Source organism: Spinacia oleracea, chromosome 1, assembly GCF_020520425.1.
Source record: "Spinacia oleracea cultivar Varoflay chromosome 1, BTI_SOV_V1, whole genome shotgun sequence".
Lineage (NCBI taxonomy): Eukaryota > Viridiplantae > Streptophyta > Magnoliopsida > Caryophyllales > Amaranthaceae > Spinacia > Spinacia oleracea.
Genome location: NC_079487.1, coordinates 111,184,932 through 111,205,954, shown reverse-complemented (window position 1 = coordinate 111,205,954; position 21,023 = coordinate 111,184,932). Strand labels below are relative to the sequence as shown.

General features: G+C 33.4%; 2 protein-coding genes across 2 annotated transcripts; one reads left to right on the top strand and one right to left on the bottom strand.

Moving 5' to 3' along the window:
• Positions 1-13,673: 13,673 nt before the first annotated feature.
• LOC110802200 (60S acidic ribosomal protein P0-like) lies at positions 13,674-17,997 on the bottom strand. The gene is made up of 5 exons (XM_056839783.1): positions 17,212-17,997; positions 17,040-17,108; positions 14,544-14,642; positions 14,072-14,464; positions 13,674-13,962 (listed from the first exon to the last, which is right to left on the bottom strand). The coding sequence occupies exons 1-5, from the start codon at positions 17,467-17,469 to the stop codon at positions 13,813-13,815; spliced, it is 969 nt and encodes a 322-aa protein (XP_056695761.1). The 5' UTR covers positions 17,470-17,997; the 3' UTR covers positions 13,674-13,812.
• Positions 17,998-20,034: 2,037 nt separating this feature from the next.
• On the top strand, positions 20,035-20,868 carry LOC130465611 (elongation factor 2-like). The gene is made up of 2 exons (XM_056834444.1): positions 20,035-20,372; positions 20,817-20,868. Exons 1-2 carry the CDS (start codon positions 20,035-20,037, stop codon positions 20,866-20,868), a joined length of 390 nt encoding a protein of 129 aa, XP_056690422.1.
• Positions 20,869-21,023: the final 155 nt, after the last annotated feature.

The following is a 21,023-nucleotide window of genomic DNA, read 5'->3' as shown; positions in this document are numbered from 1 at the left end:
TCTTTCTTATCTTAATAGATTATGCCATGTTCTCCAAAACTAGCGGGTAGCAGTTATCGGTTGAGTAGCAGGTAGTGGTTGAGTAGCGGCTAACTGACATAATAACGAGTAACGGTGAATAATAGCGGAAATGTCAAAGAAGCGGGTAACTAGTATTAGTGTTCGGTAAAAGTAGCGGTTGAGATTGTAAAATAAAATTAAACCGATGTATATTGTTTTAAACTTTATTAAAAATTTATCAAACGCTACCCGCTACTAATTTTTTAACGTCTGACAAAAGCTACTCAACCGTTACCTCAATCATTAACCGCTACCTATATCACTACCTTGCCAAACACTTACAAACTTACAAGTGGTGTCTTGATTAGATCAGAACACTATCCGCTATCTCAAACGCTACCGCCGAACACACCCTTAAACGACGGATAATCTTTGTTTTATCTAAGCTTATACTTTCTTCGTTCTTATTACATGAAACAATTTATTTTGACACATATTAAGAAGATGTAAAAAAAAAATGAAAGGATAAAAGTTGAGCATCCTTGGCAGCTTCCTGCTGTCAAGTGTCAACTGTCAAGTGATACTTGCCTCTCATTAACTACTCCCTCCGTCCCGGAATACTTGACCTGTTTTTCTTATCGGGCCGTCCCTTAATACTTGACCTGTTTCTAAAAATGGAAATATCCTAACAATATTATATTATTTCTCACTCCACCCCTATTAACCCACCTACCCCTTACTCCATACAAAAAATAATTAAAAATTCAACCCCTACTCTCCCCCAACCCACCTCTTAACCCACCTCCCACTAACTACATTAAAATAATACCCACTATCAACTACTACCTATTAAATTAAATAAGTCAATTCAAGTCTCTTAAACTCTATGCCGGTCAAACCGGGTCGAGTATTCCGGGACGGAGGGAGTATTTAACTTTCACAATGTTAACGAAAATGTATGTCAAGTGTAACTTTTACTTGACTTGGGTCAGGTTTATGACCCCTTGGGCAACAAAAGTAGAATATGATTTTGCCTAACTTTTTCATTATTAATTGGTGTGATATTTAAACGAGCAGTATATCAGGGATATAATTGTATGTTGTTGTGTGTTTGAGCTTGGGCAAGAATGGTGCCATAGTTGGGGATTCGTGTAGCTGGGATGATGTAGTTGCAAGCTGCTCCTTGTTTTAGTTGCTGGGTCTGGCCCTCCTTTTCAACAAAAAACTAAATAAAATAAAATTGTACGTTGGTGTGAGTTTGAGTCGTGTGTTTAAGTTGTCGTTAGATTAAATATAAATAATACTTCTTCCATTTAGAAATAGTTGTACTACTTTCACATTATGCACTATTTCACGTTAGATTTATGCACTATAGATAGATCGGTTATCATCTAGACATATAAGTTCTGATCTGGACATGATTTGTACAGATAGGTTATGATCTGCACATGATTTGTACAGATAGGTTCTGATCTGGACATGATTTGTATTGATCAGTTCTGATCTGTATAGATCCGTTATGATCTGGAGATGATCTGTACAGTTAAATTCTGAATGGACATGATCTGTACAAAACAGTTCTGATCTGGACATGATCTGTACAGATCAGTTCTGATCTGGTCATGATCTATACAGACCAGTTCTAATCTGGTCATAATCTGTACAAATCATTTTTGATATGGACATGATATTTGCAGATCAATTTCGATCTGAACATAATCTGTACATAGTCGATATCTAGACAAGTTATAATTTGGACATATCGATTCTGATCTGGACATGATCTTTACAAATCAGTTTTGATCTGAACATATTGGTTATGTAAGGATCGGTTCTGGTGTAGACAAGATATTTGCAGATTTGAACATGATCTGGACATGATTTGTACAGATCAATTATGATCTGGATAGTATCTGATCCTATCAGTTCTGGTTTGGATATATAATGGTTCTGATCTATAAAAATCAGTTCTGGTATGGACATGACCTGATCATATCGTTTCTGATGTAAACTTAATGGTTTTAATTTGGACATGATGCATTTAAATGTTTTGTTTATGCCTTAAATAATGAATTAGATTTTAATTGCACCGAATTTTTTTATTAAAGCAATAACATTAATAAAATATTAAATATAATAACAATGATATAAACATATACCAATAATAATAATAATAAAATAATAATAATAATAATAATAAAATAATAATAATCTGGTCTGGTCTGATCTGATCTAATCTGGTCTGAACTTATTTTTCCTGATCTGATCTGATCTGATCTGGTCTGGTCTGATCTGATTAAATCTGAAATAAATAATAAGGTCCTGAAATAAGTTGAACTAAACAGGGCCTAAAATGAAAAATAATTAAGGACTATTACCAAATTCAATACTTATGATCGATGTTGCTAATTAAGTGACCAACATTTGATGGATCAATGTCTATTTGACATAAAAGTATTTACTTCGTATTCCATAGTAGCGTAGAAAAACTACAAAATTACCACAAAATAAGTTGACGATTCTACACCCCGCTATTTGTTGACATGTGGACCGATGTGGTATGCCTCATCACTAGGGGTGGCAATGGACCGGAGGTGGATCGGGTGGATCTTCATCCGCCTACATCCGTCAAATGTTCATCCATCATCCAACCCATCCATCACTCGATTTAACCCCACCCACATCCGACCCATCCATAATCCGCGGATGAATCGGGTGGATTGGGTGATTAACGGGTGAAATTAAAAACATCGTCAACTTTTATTTTTAATATCAATATAAAGTAATATGTGTTAATATAGTGGTCAATGAAGTATAAATTTGATACATCTACATTATAACATAGCATAAAATGTTAATAATAAAAAATTATTACATAATAAATATTTCCTCTTTTCTTTTTTAAATGACACAATTATTTAAGCACGTTTGCCAATGCACGATTTCAAACGTTAATATCTTTTATTATGGATAAGAAAAAATTATAAAAAGTTGATATTAAAAAAATATTTATTGAGACGAATCTAATAAGATCCCACACGACTATGTTTTTTCTTATGTATAGATCACAAAAGTAAGTCAAAGGAACATGTGTGAATAGTGTCGAAAGTACAATTGTGTCATGTAAATAAGAATGGAGGAAGTACAAGATTCTATTAATAATTAAGTAATTTTAGTGAAAAAATTAATAATTTTAACGGATGGATGCATGGATGGATCAGATGATGGATCGGGTGACGGGTTGGATGAACCTCCACCCGAATCCGACCCGACCCATCACCCGATCCACCCACCACCCGTTAAACATCCGTGTTTTATCGGGTTTTCATCCACATGTTCGGTTCGAGTGGTTCGAATATCCGTCGGACTCGGATGAAATTGCCACCCCTACTCATCACATGCTCCCTTAAAAGAGTTCTTTTTTATGACCAGCTGACTTGTCTCGCCATCGGTAGGCAGATATGGCTGGCCGCTAAGATGAAGCCACGTAGAGTTACCGTTGGACCTAACGGTTAGATTGACTTCCACGGCTGGAAAAAGCGGTGAGGGAGACAAAGAAAAAGTAAGTTAGTCCAGCTAACTCATGAAAGCGGCCCCTTCAATTACTAATATACCCATACTATCCACATAATTAGATTTTCGTGATGATGTGGCATTTGTTTTCGTGACTTTTTATGAATTTTTGGTGAGCCTTTTGCTTGATTTGCATCCATAGTGGACGTGGATTATTGTTTGAAGTTGACTCTTACCTAATTCAGTACTCCCCATCTTTCTATCACCATTATAATGGGACTAATTTAAGCTTTAAGCTAAGTACTTAATCGATTACTATTTCTCTTGTTAAACAATCTCATACCAAGTGTATTATCTAATTATATACTACATTCGTTTCTGAAAGTTTTTTACGTCTTGGAATATGTGTTCAAAGTATGAAAATTTTGGCCTTAAATTCTTACTGTTATATATATCAAAACGTTATCATGTAAAATCTTGTAAATTTTGTCTTGTTATGTATTTTCAGAATATCAACTTTTTATAAATTTATCACATGTTGAATTGAATATAAGTAGTTAATATGGCATTGGAGCCCGTGCAAGTGATAAGTATAAATAACATTAAGAAACGTAGGTAGTAGGAATTTTTTTTTGAGAGGATCTTTTATATAGTCACTTTCGTGAGAAATAAATTTTTGAAAAAAGGTGGCAAATTGGGATCTTAAAACACATTTAGGTTGTTGGCTAGGACCTTAACCGGATTCCGAGCATTAAGGTTGATCTCATACAGAGTATGTTGTAGTGAAATTTGCTAATTATACAAGAGCAACTCCTATGGTGAGCTACAAGATGGTGTGGCTAAGTTTGCCACATCAAATTTCTACCTACAATTAATTAAAACTACAAATTTTCACATTATAATTTATTTATTTGAGCTATATATTTTGAGTTACGTAGCCCAAAATAGCTACAAGGTTTTAACAGCTGCTTATGTCATTGTTGTAACAATGGTAGATACCTGCTCACATGCTTTTTTTTTTAGCATGTCCTTTTTAAACCATTGAAGTTGCTCTAAGTAATTCATAACAGTTACTCTTAATTGTCATCTTTTAATCGGACACCAATACTTTTCTTTTTTGAGTTATCTTTTTTATTAAGATGAAAGTATTGATGTTTAATTAGAGTTGATAGTCCCTAACACGGCACAATACAACACAAAATTGTTGAGAGAAAAATATGAAGTCAACATGATACAATTAAAACCAAGCCGAACACAACCTGTTTAGATTATATGCCATACTCCTTCCATCTCAAAATATTCTTTATGGTTTGACTTTTTTTGTCTCGCAAAAAGATCCCAAAAGGAATAATAAAAACAGAAGAATGGAGTTTTATGCAACTATCCTACCTTTACGTTAAATTAGTTTTGATAAATTTCATGTACAACACGAAATTGACACGGACTAAACTCAAACACTGCTTAACGCGACACTTTAATCAACTTTAACTGTAATCAGACTGTTCTCAACCAAAGATAAACTAGAAAAACACTTTAAAGAAAAATAAGCATTACAGATAAGAAAATATAGAAAAATGTGGCATAGTTTAAACAGTGATGAAATGTACCGAATTAACAAAATGTGATTTATACCCCCGGGTACACAATGTTCATTGTGTACCCTGTTTTTAAATGAACATTTAGCTCAAATATAAAGAACATGTTGATTACACCCTAAGAAGATATAGTAAATTAAGGAACATATAGTTAAAATCCAAAAGGCATATATTAAAAAAATTCACTTATATGTTAATATGTATACATTAAAATCATTATCAATGTTCATCAGGTGCTCAATGAATACTTATTAGGATGTATAATGAGCATTGTGCACCCGAATCTGTATAAGATTCGAACCTGCGACCTCACGTTTAAACAATGAAGTGCTTACCATTGAGCTATAACACATTACATGCTATCATTATAAAAAAAAAATATACTAATAAATGTAATAAAAATGAATTGATTAATAATATTTTCAAAATACGAAATAAGACTAATATAAATGTTACTAATGCAGTAACTCGGAGCATCGCCCGGGCCTAAAAACTAGTTTATAATAAAAATGCGCCAAACCATCCAATCGGAATATGAATTATATTGGTAATAATTGCATGCTTCATGCAAAAAATGGAATTAATCCAATCCACGATTAACCATTTATGACTTTTAGTCGCTACTTTGAAATTTCTTTTTAAAATAAAATTCACAAATATTTATTACAGTACCAATGTCGTACTTTGGGTTCTACTACTTGATAATTTTGAAGTCATATATTATGACCATTTTGAACTTTTGAAGTCAACATTATGATCACACACATAATTAATTATGTCTCCTTTGGTATGTACGTTGTACTAGTGTTGAAATATATAATATATATAGTATGACATACAAAGGACTAATCTAAGTATCTAACCACATTTAGTTAAGTATTTCTTTCGTTACTTAATAAACCAAATATATATAGTACTCCGTACTAAAATTGTTATATCCCTCTAAGAAAATTATCAACTAAACTACTTAAAATTCAATAAATTAATTAAGTTAAATGAAAGATTTTTCAATTACTACAATAAAATGGTAACCACTGTAATGTTGCTAAATCTACACCCTTCAACTGTAAGAGATAATCTTAGCCATTAGTTAAGTTGACCACAGGACTTTTAATGAAATAATTAAAATTCATAAAAGTAATAAAGTAACCATTATAAAGAACATTTTCTATTTTCCATATTCTTTCCTTCAATGAATAAATCGTTAATCAACGTCAAATGTGATTGTAATCTATAAGATTCACATGTAACATGTCATTGCCACGGACGATTCTCTAGAACTTCAAATTTTGTCTTGTCTAATTTCGTGTAAAGCCATAGACGATTCTTTTAATTCTATTTTTATTGTTTCATACTTCCTCCGTCTTGTAATAGTTGCAACGTTTGGACTTTTGTCACTATTCATATAATCTACTTTGACTATTCATAGTGTTTTTTATATAAGATAAAACATAGTCATGTGGGATCTTGTTAGATTCGTTTCAATGTGTATTTTCAAAATATCAACTTTTTATAATTTTTGCATAAAGAGAATTTAAGATATAAATGATCAATGCGTGAAACTAACAAACATTGCGAGTATTAAAAAACGGAGAAAATACTTCATAAGTTTAAAATGTGTTAATGTTTCATCAGCATTCACGGAGATCGAGAGGCAGGGGAAAGAGGAAATAATCATTACTTAGAGCATCAATTGTAAGCTCACTCTTAATTTGCCCCCTCTTAGTATCTCTCCTTGTACACCTCATCACTCCCTCTTAACAAGAGTTAATTACCAAAAACACCAAGAAATAGACTATCTCTTAAACACTACCTCTTATATAGTTTTTTAATATTTTTAATATTTTTAATTTTATTTTTATTATAAAATGCAACCAAAATACATCAAATTCTTCCACCTCACCCCCACTCTTATTTTTAAGAGCTCTCTCTTATTTAGAGGAAGTCACAATCAACCTCTAAATAAGAGGTAGTTAAGAGTTAGCTCTTATTTTTTAAGAGATAACTCTTAAATTTTCTCTCTCTTTAAGAGTGGGCTAAGAGTAAGCCACAATTGATGCTCTAATTAGTAGAGTTATTATAATTAATCGTTATTTTTTTCATCTTTTATTTCTTAAAGTTCTAAACAATTGAATGGATGGTGTACAATTTTAAAAACATATGGTCAAGATTGTAAGATTATACATGGTGACTACCACTTTATTGTAGCCATTGTAAAACCAACATAAATAATGGGGCTTACTATTTACCGCCCCATATTACTCAAAATCGCCTCATTCATTTACCCATATACCCTTCTTTATTTAGGGGCTTACTATTTACCGCCCCATATTACTCAAAACCGCCTCATTCATTTACCCATATACCCTTCTTTATTTACTCCCCTCATTCAACATTTACCCATATACCCGCCTCAAATCTAACCACCACCGCTGGCCACCACCTCCGGCCTCCATGGTCGGCCACTACCATCATGTCGTAGGCGACAAAATGGCCGAGTTTTCACAAGAGTTTTTTTTTTTGTCCGGAATTTTTTTTAGAAACTTATGCATTTTTAGCTTGTACCATGATACATGCTTATGAATTTTAAGCTCCTTCATGCTTAAAATTCATAAGCCTGTACCATGGTACAAGCTAAAAATGCATAAGTTTCTAAAAAATATTCGGACAAAAAAAAAACTCTTGTGAAGACTCGGCCATTTTGTCGCCTACGACGTGATGGTGGTGGCCGGAGGTAGTGGCTGGCGATGGTGGCCGGAGGTGGTGGGGTGGTGTGAGAGAATTGGAAAGTAAGATTAAGTAAGGGTACTAATGGAAAATAAGGGAAAATAGTGGGGCGGTTTTGAGTAATATGGGGCGGCTTTTAGCGCTCCACTAAATAAATGTGTTAATCAAGACATTGTACTTTGTTGTGGAAATCTTCTATACACAACCGGGTTTGTCGCGAAACACAAATTTTTAAATGGACTTGGTCCACACTAAATTTATTATGGACCATGCCTTAAAATAAAGTCAATAACTTGTTCCTAATTTATTTTGACATTTTATTAGGATTATAATGAAAAAATATCAAATTAGTGTCGTTGATACATTTTGTGCTTGAAAAATGTGATTTTAGGTCACAATTCGCTTTTAAAAACATGGGGTTACTATGCTTCAAAAAATGGTTACAATATCAAAGAATTTTGGTGTTTAATTTATTATAGTTATTATATGAACAATAAATGTCACTATGAGTTTAAAAATGGTGCTAAAGAAAACTATTGATTTTGGGTCCACGCAAAAATAATCCGTTGTGAAATGGTTGTACCATGAACGCAAATATTGAAACAATTGTTTGTATGAGGAAGAATCTCCGCTTTTTTATTTTGGCAAGTGAATTTCTGTCGTATTCCGTATCTTTTTGTAAATTTAACAATAAATAGATGTAAAGAGAAAGTAACCTTTGTATTTTAAGAAATTTACGCAATTACACATACAAAGCGAATATTCCGTGAATCTTCTATCCACAATTTGTGTCTCATTTATCTCTATTATATGTCATTGCGTTTTTGTATTGGTTGATATTTGCGTTAGGTTAACCGCTTCTTATTATACAATTACATTTACACTCGACGAATAAAAGAATGTGAGACATAAGTAATACGGAGTACACAAATTAAATGTTATGAGATTTTGATTCATACAAATTAAGTACATCTAACCGGAAAAGATGATTAATGTTTCTTTATATTTATCTCTACTATATGTAAGTTTATTTAAATAGTAAAGTACTTATCTTCCGTTGTCAATTTGTCACACATACATGCATGAATAATACAGAACATAGATCACGATATTACGTAAAAATATAGTTATATAATAAGTCCATGCATGCATTAAACCAATTTCGCGAAGAAAAGACCTCATCTTCAGCACTATCGGTAATTGAGGAGATCACGTCAAGTTGCATGTTCAATTGCTCCGGATTTATTCCCATTACCGTTGTCCTTTGCTTAATTAGGGATTAGGAGATATACTTTTGTACTTTGTAATATACTACTTCGTATAATTTAATTTCTAACTGAACAGTCCAACTTGGGATACAATGGGATATACCTATATTGTATACACTTATTGCCTTATTGGTCATTATCACAGAGACGGTATTACAGCCACACTAAAGCGGATCAACAATGGATTAGTGGCAGAACTTGAACAATTTTACAGGGGGCATATAGGCACTACAAAAAACAATCTTATTAACAACAATCAATTTATGACCCGCTCAAAACCCCTTCCTCTTATGAATAATTTTACGACTGGTACTTAGACCCGTCATAAACTCATAATCTAGCTCAAAAAAATCTAATTGATTTAATGATAGACATGATATTTGCATCAGGTAGTCAATTATGATGGTGTCCTTTCACGACAGGCTTATAACGGGTAATCTCGTCGTAATTATTCTTTTACGACGGAAAATCATGTCGTTAATAATACTTTCTTATAGTGAAAAGAATTAAGAAACATAGTATGATATTTATACTCAAATTTTAGAGGGAGTCGAAAGTAAAAAACACACCACGTAATTTTCAAACCATATACTTACTGGATGGGGAGACAGAAGGACCAGTTCGGGTTTCACAAGGCTTTATGGCCGAGCTTCAGGTTAAAAATCTAATTTTTGGTTCAAGCAGTAGGAATTGGGATGGGCTCTTTGGGTCAAATTGGATCAAGTGTATAGGCACACATTTCAAGAATGGATATAGAAATACAACTTTTTGGCATACAAAATTGAATATACTATTGGTTAATTATTGAATTTTGGTCCTTGTAAATAGTGAGGGTAAATAAATTTCAGAAATGGATGTAGTATTATACTCCTAATGAAAACATCCTAATGAAATAGTGAGCGTATTAAGGATTATATAATGAAAACATCCTAATGGAATAATAACCAAAGTTAATCGGATGACAAAGTTTCAAAGAACAATCAACATTTTAAATCCTAAAGAGATATTCTTTGTTTCTAGACGAAACTTTAATTTTAAAAGTTTGACTTATAGTTTAGGCAAAGGTGGGGTAATCCATTGGTTTAAATTTCCTATTTTCAAAAAATAGATTAGAGTAATAAAATCATGGGTGTGTCCATGAAAAACGCGGTTAAGCATGTGATTAGTTTCGGCGCAGCTTCAAAAATTGTATATTCCCTCTGTTTTTAAATATTAGTCGTGTTTCGACTTTTTAATTCGTTTCGACTCAATAAGTATCTCCAAATACGTATGTTAGAAAAATATAAAAATTGATATTGTTAAATTACACTTTAAGACGAACAAAATAAGATCTCACGTGAATATGTTTTGAAATATGTATTGGAAAAAAAATTAGAAGATTCTTTTCAATTGTGAATAGTGTCACAATTTCAAAAGGAACTAATATTCGAAAACAGAGGAAGTAGTTAAATTTGAACATGGTTTGTGGTGTTTTGTTTTCTTGGAAAGTACTCGTAATTGGAATAGCATACTTGTATTAGATTGATAGAAGCTAGATGGGGTATGAATGTATGATTCGTTTTCTCAAATTCTTATCCAAATTTGTCCAACATTGGGAATTTATAATCCATTGAAAAAATTGGCTATATCCCTTGTTGCCCAACATTTATTTCATTTCTTCACATGGACTTGCCTAGTTTCCAAGATCTAGCCAGGAATGTATACTTTTGTGTTTGGATATGTATGTCTTTGCCTCTCTTATCTTCGAGCTAACAATTAACCATTGTTATTTTATTAGGGTGCGTTTTTCATTTGATTTTAGCATATCTAAAGTTATTGGAATTGATTTTATTTGAAATTATTTTAATTCTAAATTATTTCATTTGATTACATTTATTGTAATCAGTAATTTTTTTCCTAAACTTATTTTATACTACTTATGAATTTGACTGAATTGAACTAGTTTAAAATGTGTAATTTTCACCTTTATTATTCTTGTTGCTTATTACACCGTACTTATTTTTGTTAGAATCATATCAAATCAGATAAGAATATTTCAGACCAGATCATAATAGACTACAAAATAAGAAGACCATAACACACGAAGAGAAAAAAGACCAAGTTGGCCATCTGTTCTCAAGTACGTTGTCGCTTAATGAAAAGTAAAATGAAAGGATAGTTTGAAGAAGAAAAAAAACTAACAATCTCACGGCTAGGAGGCACAGACCAGGGGGGTCAGGTGGCGTGTCCAGTTTCAGATATGTAGTGGACATGCGAAAATATGTGTCTGACACTCGATATCAAGTATCTGTTGTTTTACCAAAAACAAATTCTTATACAAATATATATTGACCTTGTCAATATCTTCAAAGAACCAAATTCAGATTTTAAGGTCGTTGATGTCCATCAAAGACTAATTGCTTAAGAGAAGATCCAAACATACCCAATTACTTGGTTGTTTAATTGAAAGAGACCATCTTACCCACTTTCTTATTATACTACTCCGTACAAATTACCAGTTGTACCTTAACAAATCAACATAAGATAGTATTTTTTTATTTTTTTTGGACGGAAAAAAAATCGTTATCGATTATAGAAACAATTAACTGTCCAAATTTATTTATCTTTTTTTGGCGCGAATGATCATAAAGGCAATACAAATAAATATGAGAGGGAGATTTAAACCTGAAATCTATCATACACGTGCTCTCAATCTTAACCACTAGGCCACGACTTCATTTGTAATCATCCGTCTAGCATACAATACCCTCTTTTGCTTTTTTTATTAAAAGTTAAGGATTAAGGAAATTGAATGGGGGTGGTTTTCCTCAACATGACATTTATGCTGGGCCCATGAAAAGCCAACTTAGATAGTAAGTGGATTTTAAATTGACTAACTAAATTATGGGGGTCTTATATATTTAAGGGAGGTTAGTGGGTATAGATGGATAGAGTATCAGGAAAATTGGATAAGGTGTTAAATTATTTATACTATTGCCTAAAGCAAAATAATTTGCATAATGAATTAAAATACGGAGTACTTAATAAAAATGCAAAGGGGAAGTGTGTTCAATATACCCCCACTTGAATTTTTTTTTTTTTTTTGAGGGATACCCCCACTTGATGACTAGAAAATTTTTCTTCCAATCTCCAAAAAAGTCTTACAATATCTGATAGAAAAGTGTTACGAAGTAACGGGATAATACTTGAGAATCAGGTCAAAAGTCCGATTGTATAAGGTGTAGATTAGGTAAGAAGCTTTAATGCTATACCTAAGCCTTAGGCCTAAAGAAACAAAACATTTCTTCTTTATGCTACTCATCCACAATCCACAATCAACGCAACTTGTGCTTTGAATTTCCATGTTGGTCAAATTACCCATACATCACGTTGCTAGTCCAACTTACTTTCTATAGTAAATCTCAGAATTAAAAATATACCAAAGTCAACCTTTTGGGAAATTTCTTACAAATCTTTGTCGACTCTGTCACGCCGACTACAAAAGATATTATGGCCTACTCCCTCCGTCTCAAAATTATCTTCCTGCTTTTCTAAACGAGCGTCCTAAAATTATCTTTGTACTATATTAATTAAAATTGAATTGAAAAATCCACCCATGTACTATATTCCACTTTTCTCATGTACTATATTCTCTTTCACATGTACTTGATTCCACTTTTCCTTTCTCATGTACTATATTCTCTTTCACATGTACTTGATTCCACTTTTCCATATAAGATGTAGTTGTTTAAGATGACGAAATTGTACAGATAGCTCAAAATTATTGTTAATTGCATTATCCTTATAGCTCATTCGCATCCCACACACCATAAAACATCTTTGTTAGATTCACTTTGGGGCCTATTTCAAAGCGTTCAATAGGTTTGCTTATCATTCTTTCAAAGCGTTCAAAGTAATATCCACTTTCATAAACACTAATCTAGCAATGGCCTTTCATATTATACGGAGTAATTAATGGTCAAGGTCAAAATTAACAAGAATGAGAAAGTCGAGAACTAATACTACGTTCTAGTTAACCGAAAAGAAGCCACAATTCCTTGCTGCTCATATAGAGTATATTATTCCTTTCCAAGATTAGCACCAATTCTACAAAAAGAAATTCAAATCGGAAATGATTGTTACACACAGTTTTAAGCTTATACTACGTGACCATCATGAAAACTGAACAAACTAAGGCTCTATTTGGTAGGGCGTAAAACATTTTCATGGAAAACGATTTTCCCCTTTTTAATCATTTTACGTTGTTTGGTTGGGTAAGGGATGGAAAACATTTTTCCATTATTCTTTTAAAAATGAAAAACCTTTTTCCATTTGAAAGGGAGGAAACCCACTTTTCCTTCTTTCCTCCTTACCTCCCTCTCCTTTCTTCCCCTCAATCTTCACCATCTTCTCCCATTTTCCTTTAAGTAGGTGAGAAAGGTGGTCGGAAACAATGTGGGAAGGTAGTGGAAAATGGTGTGTAGCTTGTGTCAATCAGGGTACTCTCTCCATAACCACTACTCCGGAAACCATCCAAGATTTAAAACCAACAATCATGATGAACAGCACAGAAACAAGTCAGGTAAACAGCTAAACAAAACAATAAACTGGAATCGATTTAACCATAAAACAGATCCATCATTCTATTAAACAACTGTTGCTATCAAAATTAAACATAACAATCTTTAGAGACATAACTCCCAACTAACAGATTTGAACATAAAAGTAACCTATTCATCATCAAACAGACTGAAACCAATTTCCTCATCTGATTCCTCCTCGGGCTCTTCCTTCTTCTCCTCCACAGCAGCAGCAGCACCACCTGCAGCTGAAGCAGCACCTGCAGCGGGAGCAGCAGCAACAGCAAACTTGCTAGGATCCTGCATCACCAAATTTATAAGCACCAGGATAGGGAGATGTTTCGTGACGGTATATCGACATATGGGAACATCAAGAAACACAACTAAAATATACAATCAGACCACAAACCTTGAGGTACTCTTTGACTTTCTCTGCCTGGGGGAAGTCATAATCAGTTGCAACGGCAATAGCAAGAACATTCTTGTACCCATTGATGAACATGTGTGGAGCAGCAGCCAGGGTTGGGTATGAGATGGCAAGGGAAAGAGAAGTCACCATCGAGACACCAGTAGCAAACCTTAAAAGAAGGTCATCTTCAGTCAGGTCTAGTACTTCAGGGCTGAACACAGACCCGTCATCATAAACTGACTCAATGTTCAGACCGTATGAGAATGGCCTGATTCCAAGCTTGGCAAGAAGAGCTGCCTCAGACGAACCCACCTTCTCACCCTTCTTGATAAGCTCTACAGCAGTGATAATTTCAACAGTACCCTTGTTAATCTTGGTGGGGATGTTAAGAACCTGAAAGGAGGACAAGCATAAGTCAGCATGCGGTCATCCTTATAAGCAAGAGGGACAGAATAAACAACAAAGGCCAAACCTGGAAGAAAGATGTCTGGGAGGGATCAAGACCAGTGTTGCCAGGTGGGACAACAACATCAATTGGTGCAACCAAACCAACACGAGCAGGAGCTCCAACCTGCACACGTCATATAATTAATTAGGACAAACACACATGGAAAGTAACAAAACAAAGCACAGATCAAATTTGTACAAACATATACTGCTACATTATAACAATGTCTACCAGTTAACCTTCTGAGAGCAGTAGCACTGCTGCAGCAGGGCAATTGCACTTTAAATTATTTAAGCAGCTAAAGTAAATCAGGAAAACCAGGCAACAAAAAACAAAACGAAGGCATGACAAAAGCGCAGCCACATTGTCTATCAAACATAAACAAGACACTAACCAATAGCAAAATGTACCAAACAGAGATCTATAAATCCTCTTAGAAGAATTTATTTTACCACCCGCATTCAGAAGCTATTTAAATCAGCAATTCTACACAAGCTACCAACCTAGTTGCATAAGGCTCAAATTAACCACAAGGGATTGAACTCTATATGCCACAAACTGAGCCCAAATAGCATCTAGTACACTGAATAAAAACCACACATGCAGCATACACAACCAAGTTTTAAACCCAATGATTGACCTTAAACATCACAATATCACATCCATAGAAGTTGAGCACAAATTTGATTTAAAACTACACTTGCAGGAAACACAGCCACCAATCTTAAACCCAATGATGGACCTAAAACATCACAATATCACATCCATACTAAGTGCATTACTGGTATGATTCTTGAAAATAGAGTGGACTGGAAGCAAATAAGAAAGGGAAATGGTAAGAATAGTGGTAGCTTTTATTAGTTGTTTGGTATTTCTACAGAGTAGTTGTTTACAAGGAAAGGAATTTCATATACGAATACTATTATCACTTGGAAGTTGGTTAACAAATAGGAAATCAATATTTATGTGCAAAGGCTCTACTTGACCGGTAAACTCTCAACATAATCACAGTTCATCTAGTACCTGGTGAAATTGATTTGACCAAAATTATTAGACCTCAATGAATATTAAAAAATCTGCAGATAGACCTGAAAATATATACCATTTCTATTGACCTCTTTTACATAATGAATTGATAGTTCAAAATTCTGAAGTACTACCAGTATAATAGTGAGTGGGGGAGGGGAGAGAAAAACACAACTACCCAAGCCAAGCCAAGCCATGGAAATACTCATGATCAGCTTTGTAGTCTCCTATTTTTTTTATTGATGTGGGTAACGCAAACTGTTACAGCACAAGCGGTATCAATTCGGTGGAATTCATTACCACCAAGTAACGTTAACAATTGAATTCATTCCATACAGACAGCAGAGCAAAATCACTAATTTTAATCCATGAATTAGGAATCATAGGAACTTGTAACTGAAAAACTAACTGAAAAAATAAAAACGTAATCACCAATCAAACATTGTAAGTTAAGAGTAGTAATCACACCCCAAACAGAATGTAGACATACAAAGCTACATTTTCTTCATTTTGTTATACCAACTTTTTCTTAATCTTAAATTAAAACGACAGCTACAATCTAACCTTAAATAGTCATCAAGGTCTTATATCTAATTGTCTATACAATGTGTACAATGTAGCAGTCAATATTCAAGAAGTTGAGTATCATACCAGATCACATAAAAATCACACCTTTGCCATAAGTGGACTTAAATTTTTTTCAAATTGGGAGGGAGAGTTTCTAACTGCCATAGTTTCGGAATTTGGTAAGCAATGGAATTAATTAAGCAATTGAAAACATAAGAATTTAACCAACTAACCATAAAATTTGCCGTTAATTCTAATACAAATAAAATTCAGTTACACCAAAAAAAACTACAACCCCCACACCAGCAGCAATGCAGTTATAACTCCCTCTCTTTTTCTCTCTCCTCCGTTCATATAAACCTCCCATAATCCATTGTTTTTCTCAATATACATTAGAAAAAGAATAGAAAACCTCCATAAATTTTCATCAATGGGAACACAGAACAACGTCCAAAACGTTGTCGTAAAGGACAGGGTGAAGGGGTCATGGACCCAACAAGAGGATGCAACGTTGGTGAAGCCAGTGGACCAGCAGGGGCCGAGAAACTGGACTTTGATAAGCGCAGGGATTCCAGGGAGGTCAGGGAAATCTTGTAGGTTAAGATGGTGTAATCAGCTGAGCCCAGATGTACAACACAGGCCTTTTAGCCCATCGGATTCTATCATATTTCAAGATAATGTTTGGCTGCTATATCAAAAACAATCATGTTTACAACATCATTTCCACTTCTAAATCATAACATTCATCTTGCAAATAATTTGTTTACAGTAACATTTAAGCATAATATTCAGCGGACAAATCAATACATACTACATTCTATACAGAAGAACACCCAATTCTAAGGCATCACATCAAAAACCATACTTACAACCCTAAAAACCAATTAAAACTAGGTTAAATAAACAAGAATCAATTTAAATTAATACCTTGTACTTGGCAATCTCCTCCCTAACTTCCTTCAAATCACCCTTGGTAAAGATAAGCCCAACATTTCCCTGCTCACATCCAAAAAAATCCATCAAATTCCATCAATTCCAAACAAATGCAACATAAGAAAACCGTGAAAAAATATCAAAGGTAAGAAGAAAAAAAGCATACCACCAACAACTGCTCAAGCTTGCGCAAGTTGTCATTGCCAGTTTTCTCAGCATGAAGACGAATAGACCTCTTCATCATAGTATTCTTCCCCATCAAAACAACAGAGTCACCTCTTAGACCACTCCTGATACCCTGGAGCTGGTTCGAACCCACATTGTCGGCGGATGCGATCAACACTTGGCTGTACTCGTCCAAGAGTTGGCATAGCTTCTGATCGTATGCGATCTTCTTCTCAGCCTTGGTTGGTTTCACTGCCATTGTTGATAAATGGTGTTTTCAAACTTTTGAACAAATCTGGAAAATTAGGGTTACTGTCTTGATTTTGTTGGTGGATTTAAACAAAATCGAGGGCCAAGCAAAGCTGTGAGAACGGCTTTGTCAAGGCGGACAGCGAAACGGTGCCGCCTCTTTAACCTCCGGTAGATTTTGCTGGACTAAGGAAAAAGGAATCTAACGTGATAAACCCTAGAAATGTTTTGGCGCTAGGAAGAAGATGAAAGCGGTTGGTAGGGTTTATATATTCTGGAGAAAGAGGAAAGAGAAACTTGGCAAATGACCTAGATCGGACGGTTGAGATGTCGTATATTTGATTTTGGGCCTAAAAGTTAATGGTTAATGGTTAATGGCTTAATGCCCTTAATGGAACTTGGACACATTTCGATTTTGGAGTTGTAAATTTGTACCGATTAACGACCAACAAAAGGGTTCATTATTGGATGAAAATGAAGATACATTTGGGCCTTCAAATTTGTGTCTTGTTCTTTTTTGGTGCAACAAATTTTGTTAGTCGTGACTTGTGAGGTAGAAGGGTAGATCGGATTTACTCAGTGGCGTGTCCAGGATTTTTAAACAAGGTAGACACTTTTAGAAATAAATAAAATTTACAATTTTTAAAAAAAAAATGATACAATAAAAATGACAATTTACGGAGTACTAATTACAAGGTCTATATAAAATTTACCAATTTCACCGTTCACCGTTATTTTATAAATTCTAAGATTTTAAAGATTATACAAGATAAATTTATACGGAGTACTCCGTGTTATATACGCAAATAACAACAAAACTTTAAAATATAAGAAGTAGAAATTAAAAATCAGATGAGAATATGAGATTCAACAAAGTAGTTGTACGCAATGACAAACCCAATTAATCGGAAAAAATGAAAAAATGAAAAAAAAAATAGAATTTTAAATACTTGTCCAAATAAAAATAAGATTTATATGTCTAATCTGCAACAAATAAACATAAAGGCAAGATGTTGGAGTGGTTAGTAAAGAAATATAGTTATACTATTATCTCCTTCGATTTCATGGGTTCAATTGATTGAACAAATTTGTGTTTTTTTTTTAAAAAAAAATAAATCTCAGCCTATTAAAATGATTTTCAATTAAAAAACTGGGTAGACAAATGTCTACCCAATGTACAAGGTACATCCACCCCTGGATCTACTATAAATTGAGGATTGAGAAGGCGAGAATACTTGGATTGTGTCTTTTGGGTAAGAAAACATTTGAAAGTCGGTTCGAGTCTATTGTCGATTAACTTATCATGAAACTTGGTTTTAAGTTGGCCATACTTAACTTTTTTTTGGGTCAATTTCGATGTAGACGTTTAATTCTGTGTATGAATCGAATATGACCCCGATAATTAAGGTTGGGATATTCAACTTTAGTATCGCAATTAGGACGTACATGAACTTTATATGGAATCATAATATAGACAAACCAATTAAGTGTTTGAACAAAACTATGACCTGCTTGTATGTATGAGAATAAAGAAGAATACTTTTTGATGAAAACTCTCAACTAAAGGAATGGGTATTTTATAATGGTTTCATATATAGTCTGTCTATACCTACCCAAACCACAGCTATATCGATGACATTTGTCGCATTCTCCGTTATCTTCCTCCTTTTTCCATTTTTCATTATTTTTGTTTGACTCATTTTAATGTTAACTAGAACTTATGTTTGATGCTAAAAGCATTGAGACAGTTCGCAGAGACACATGTCCTGTTATTGCAAAGATTATGGAGAAGTCACTGAGAATGTTTTTTTGAATGCATGGATATTACCAAGGTAAAATGCTGATTTTGTTCAATTAGAGTTATTAGACAATTATGGTTCATATCATTGGATATGTCTTGATTTATTGTTGGTAGCTAGTGGGAATCAAATTCAACTAGCAATTAGAAATCTCCTCTTATAAAAAATTAATAAACTATAATTAATCAAATATTTATTAAATTTTCAGCAACATAATTATACTTTAAAAGTCCATAAATAATCTGAAATTATTGGTTTTTAGGTTAATTAATTTAAAACATGCATTAAAACCCTTAAAAAAAAACTTTTATACTTTTTAATACCCCATATTTTTTCTCACTTTACCTTATCCTAATAGATTAATTTTACTTTTAGTTTTTCCACCCAAAATCTTCGTTTAAGCGGATCTCCAAAAGCTTCATTATTAAAACCGAAAACTATCATTTACGAGATGATAAGATTGAATGAATTCATTTATTCAAATGATAAGATTAAATACACTAACAAACTTTACCGTATTTATCTAACTATGTAAGTAAATTAAAGCTACTATTCCGTAAACATTTCTACATGTTTTTGTAGTACGTATTATCTGAAACGGCGTTAAGAATAGAAGAGGAGAACTCAGACCTAGGATATATTGTACACAAACCCTATATACATGGTTCTCATACTATGTACTTTGTACCTTCAACATGAAGTGAGCAAATGTTCACGAGCAGCGAAAATAAAATATATTAGCAGCAGCGAAAACATGTCTTGGCTTAAAGTCAGGAATGAGGCTGACTAAGACTATTTTTGAGAGGACTTGCCGTTCCATGTTGAGTCAGTCACCCAACAGACGTAACCGTTTGTATTTGAAAGCACACTATTTGGAAGAGGGTCTTGCAGAGGTTGTGGAAAGCAGAAGAATCGACCCAATGGATAACCTACAACACCGTTGCAAGGTATTAAGGGAGGAATTTGACTGGAGTAAAGATCTTGCTAGAATAATTTGGTTATTTGGTCTAGAAGTTGTTGGTCCCAACATCTTGATTGATGCTTGCAAAGGAGGTCATATGAATGAGATTAAAGAGATTGTAATTTGTGCTTTCAAGTTAATGTCAGCCAAAGGGTTTTGCCGAAAAAAAATCTGCATGTCGATGTCATCCACAAAGGGAGTGGACATATATAGCATCGAAAAGATGTCTTGGTTTAAAAATAAATAAATAAAATACTACTATACTCTTCATAATAAATACGGCGTACAAAATATATTTCGTAGGATATTAAATCAATTAACTTAGGACCCGTGCAATGCACAAATGAAATCAAATTTGTTTACTCAATGTAAATTACTCGTAAATAATATTATAAATATGAAATATTTTTAATGAACTGATATTTGTTATGTGTGATTGATAAAATATGGATACAAATTAAAAATACGACGTAGTAAAATTTTGAATTTGTGCAAAACACAATTAGCAAATTAGCCAATTAATCATCTATATAATATACTAAAAGAGAGGAAATCAATGTGGTATCTACATTAACCTAAGTGAAAAATTTCTCGAAGGAAAAGAAACACCCTGCCTTTTGAGGAAGAAAAGTTCATTGCACAAGGATAAATCATTATTATAACACCCAAAAAAAAAACTAAAAGAAAAATCAAATGAAATACGGTGTAACAAAAATTTGCCTAAAAATTGAGAAAAGCCCCCTTCAAAATTCGCTAAAGGAGGCTAGAGTTTGACTATTTGAGAGGAGGACATATTTTAATCAA

Excerpts from the sequence above, each read along its gene's own strand:
- LOC110802200 (XM_056839783.1), bottom strand. The coding sequence starts at position 17,469 with ATGGCAGTGAAACCAACCAAGGCTGAGAAGAAGATCGCATACGATCAG. Across the intron at positions 14,643-17,039 it reads AGGAGATTGCCAAGTACAAG|GTTGGAGCTCCTGCTCGTGT; the intron begins GTATTAATTTAA and ends TGACGTGTGCAG. Across the intron at positions 13,963-14,071 it reads AAGTCAAAGAGTACCTCAAG|GATCCTAGCAAGTTTGCTGT; the intron begins GTTTGTGGTCTG and ends TTGGTGATGCAG.
- LOC130465611 (XM_056834444.1), top strand. The coding sequence starts at position 20,035 with ATGAGGCTGACTAAGACTATTTTTGAGAGGACTTGCCGTTCCATGTTG. Across the intron at positions 20,373-20,816 it reads AAGTTAATGTCAGCCAAAGG|GAAAAGAAACACCCTGCCTT; the intron begins GTTTTGCCGAAA and ends AATTTCTCGAAG.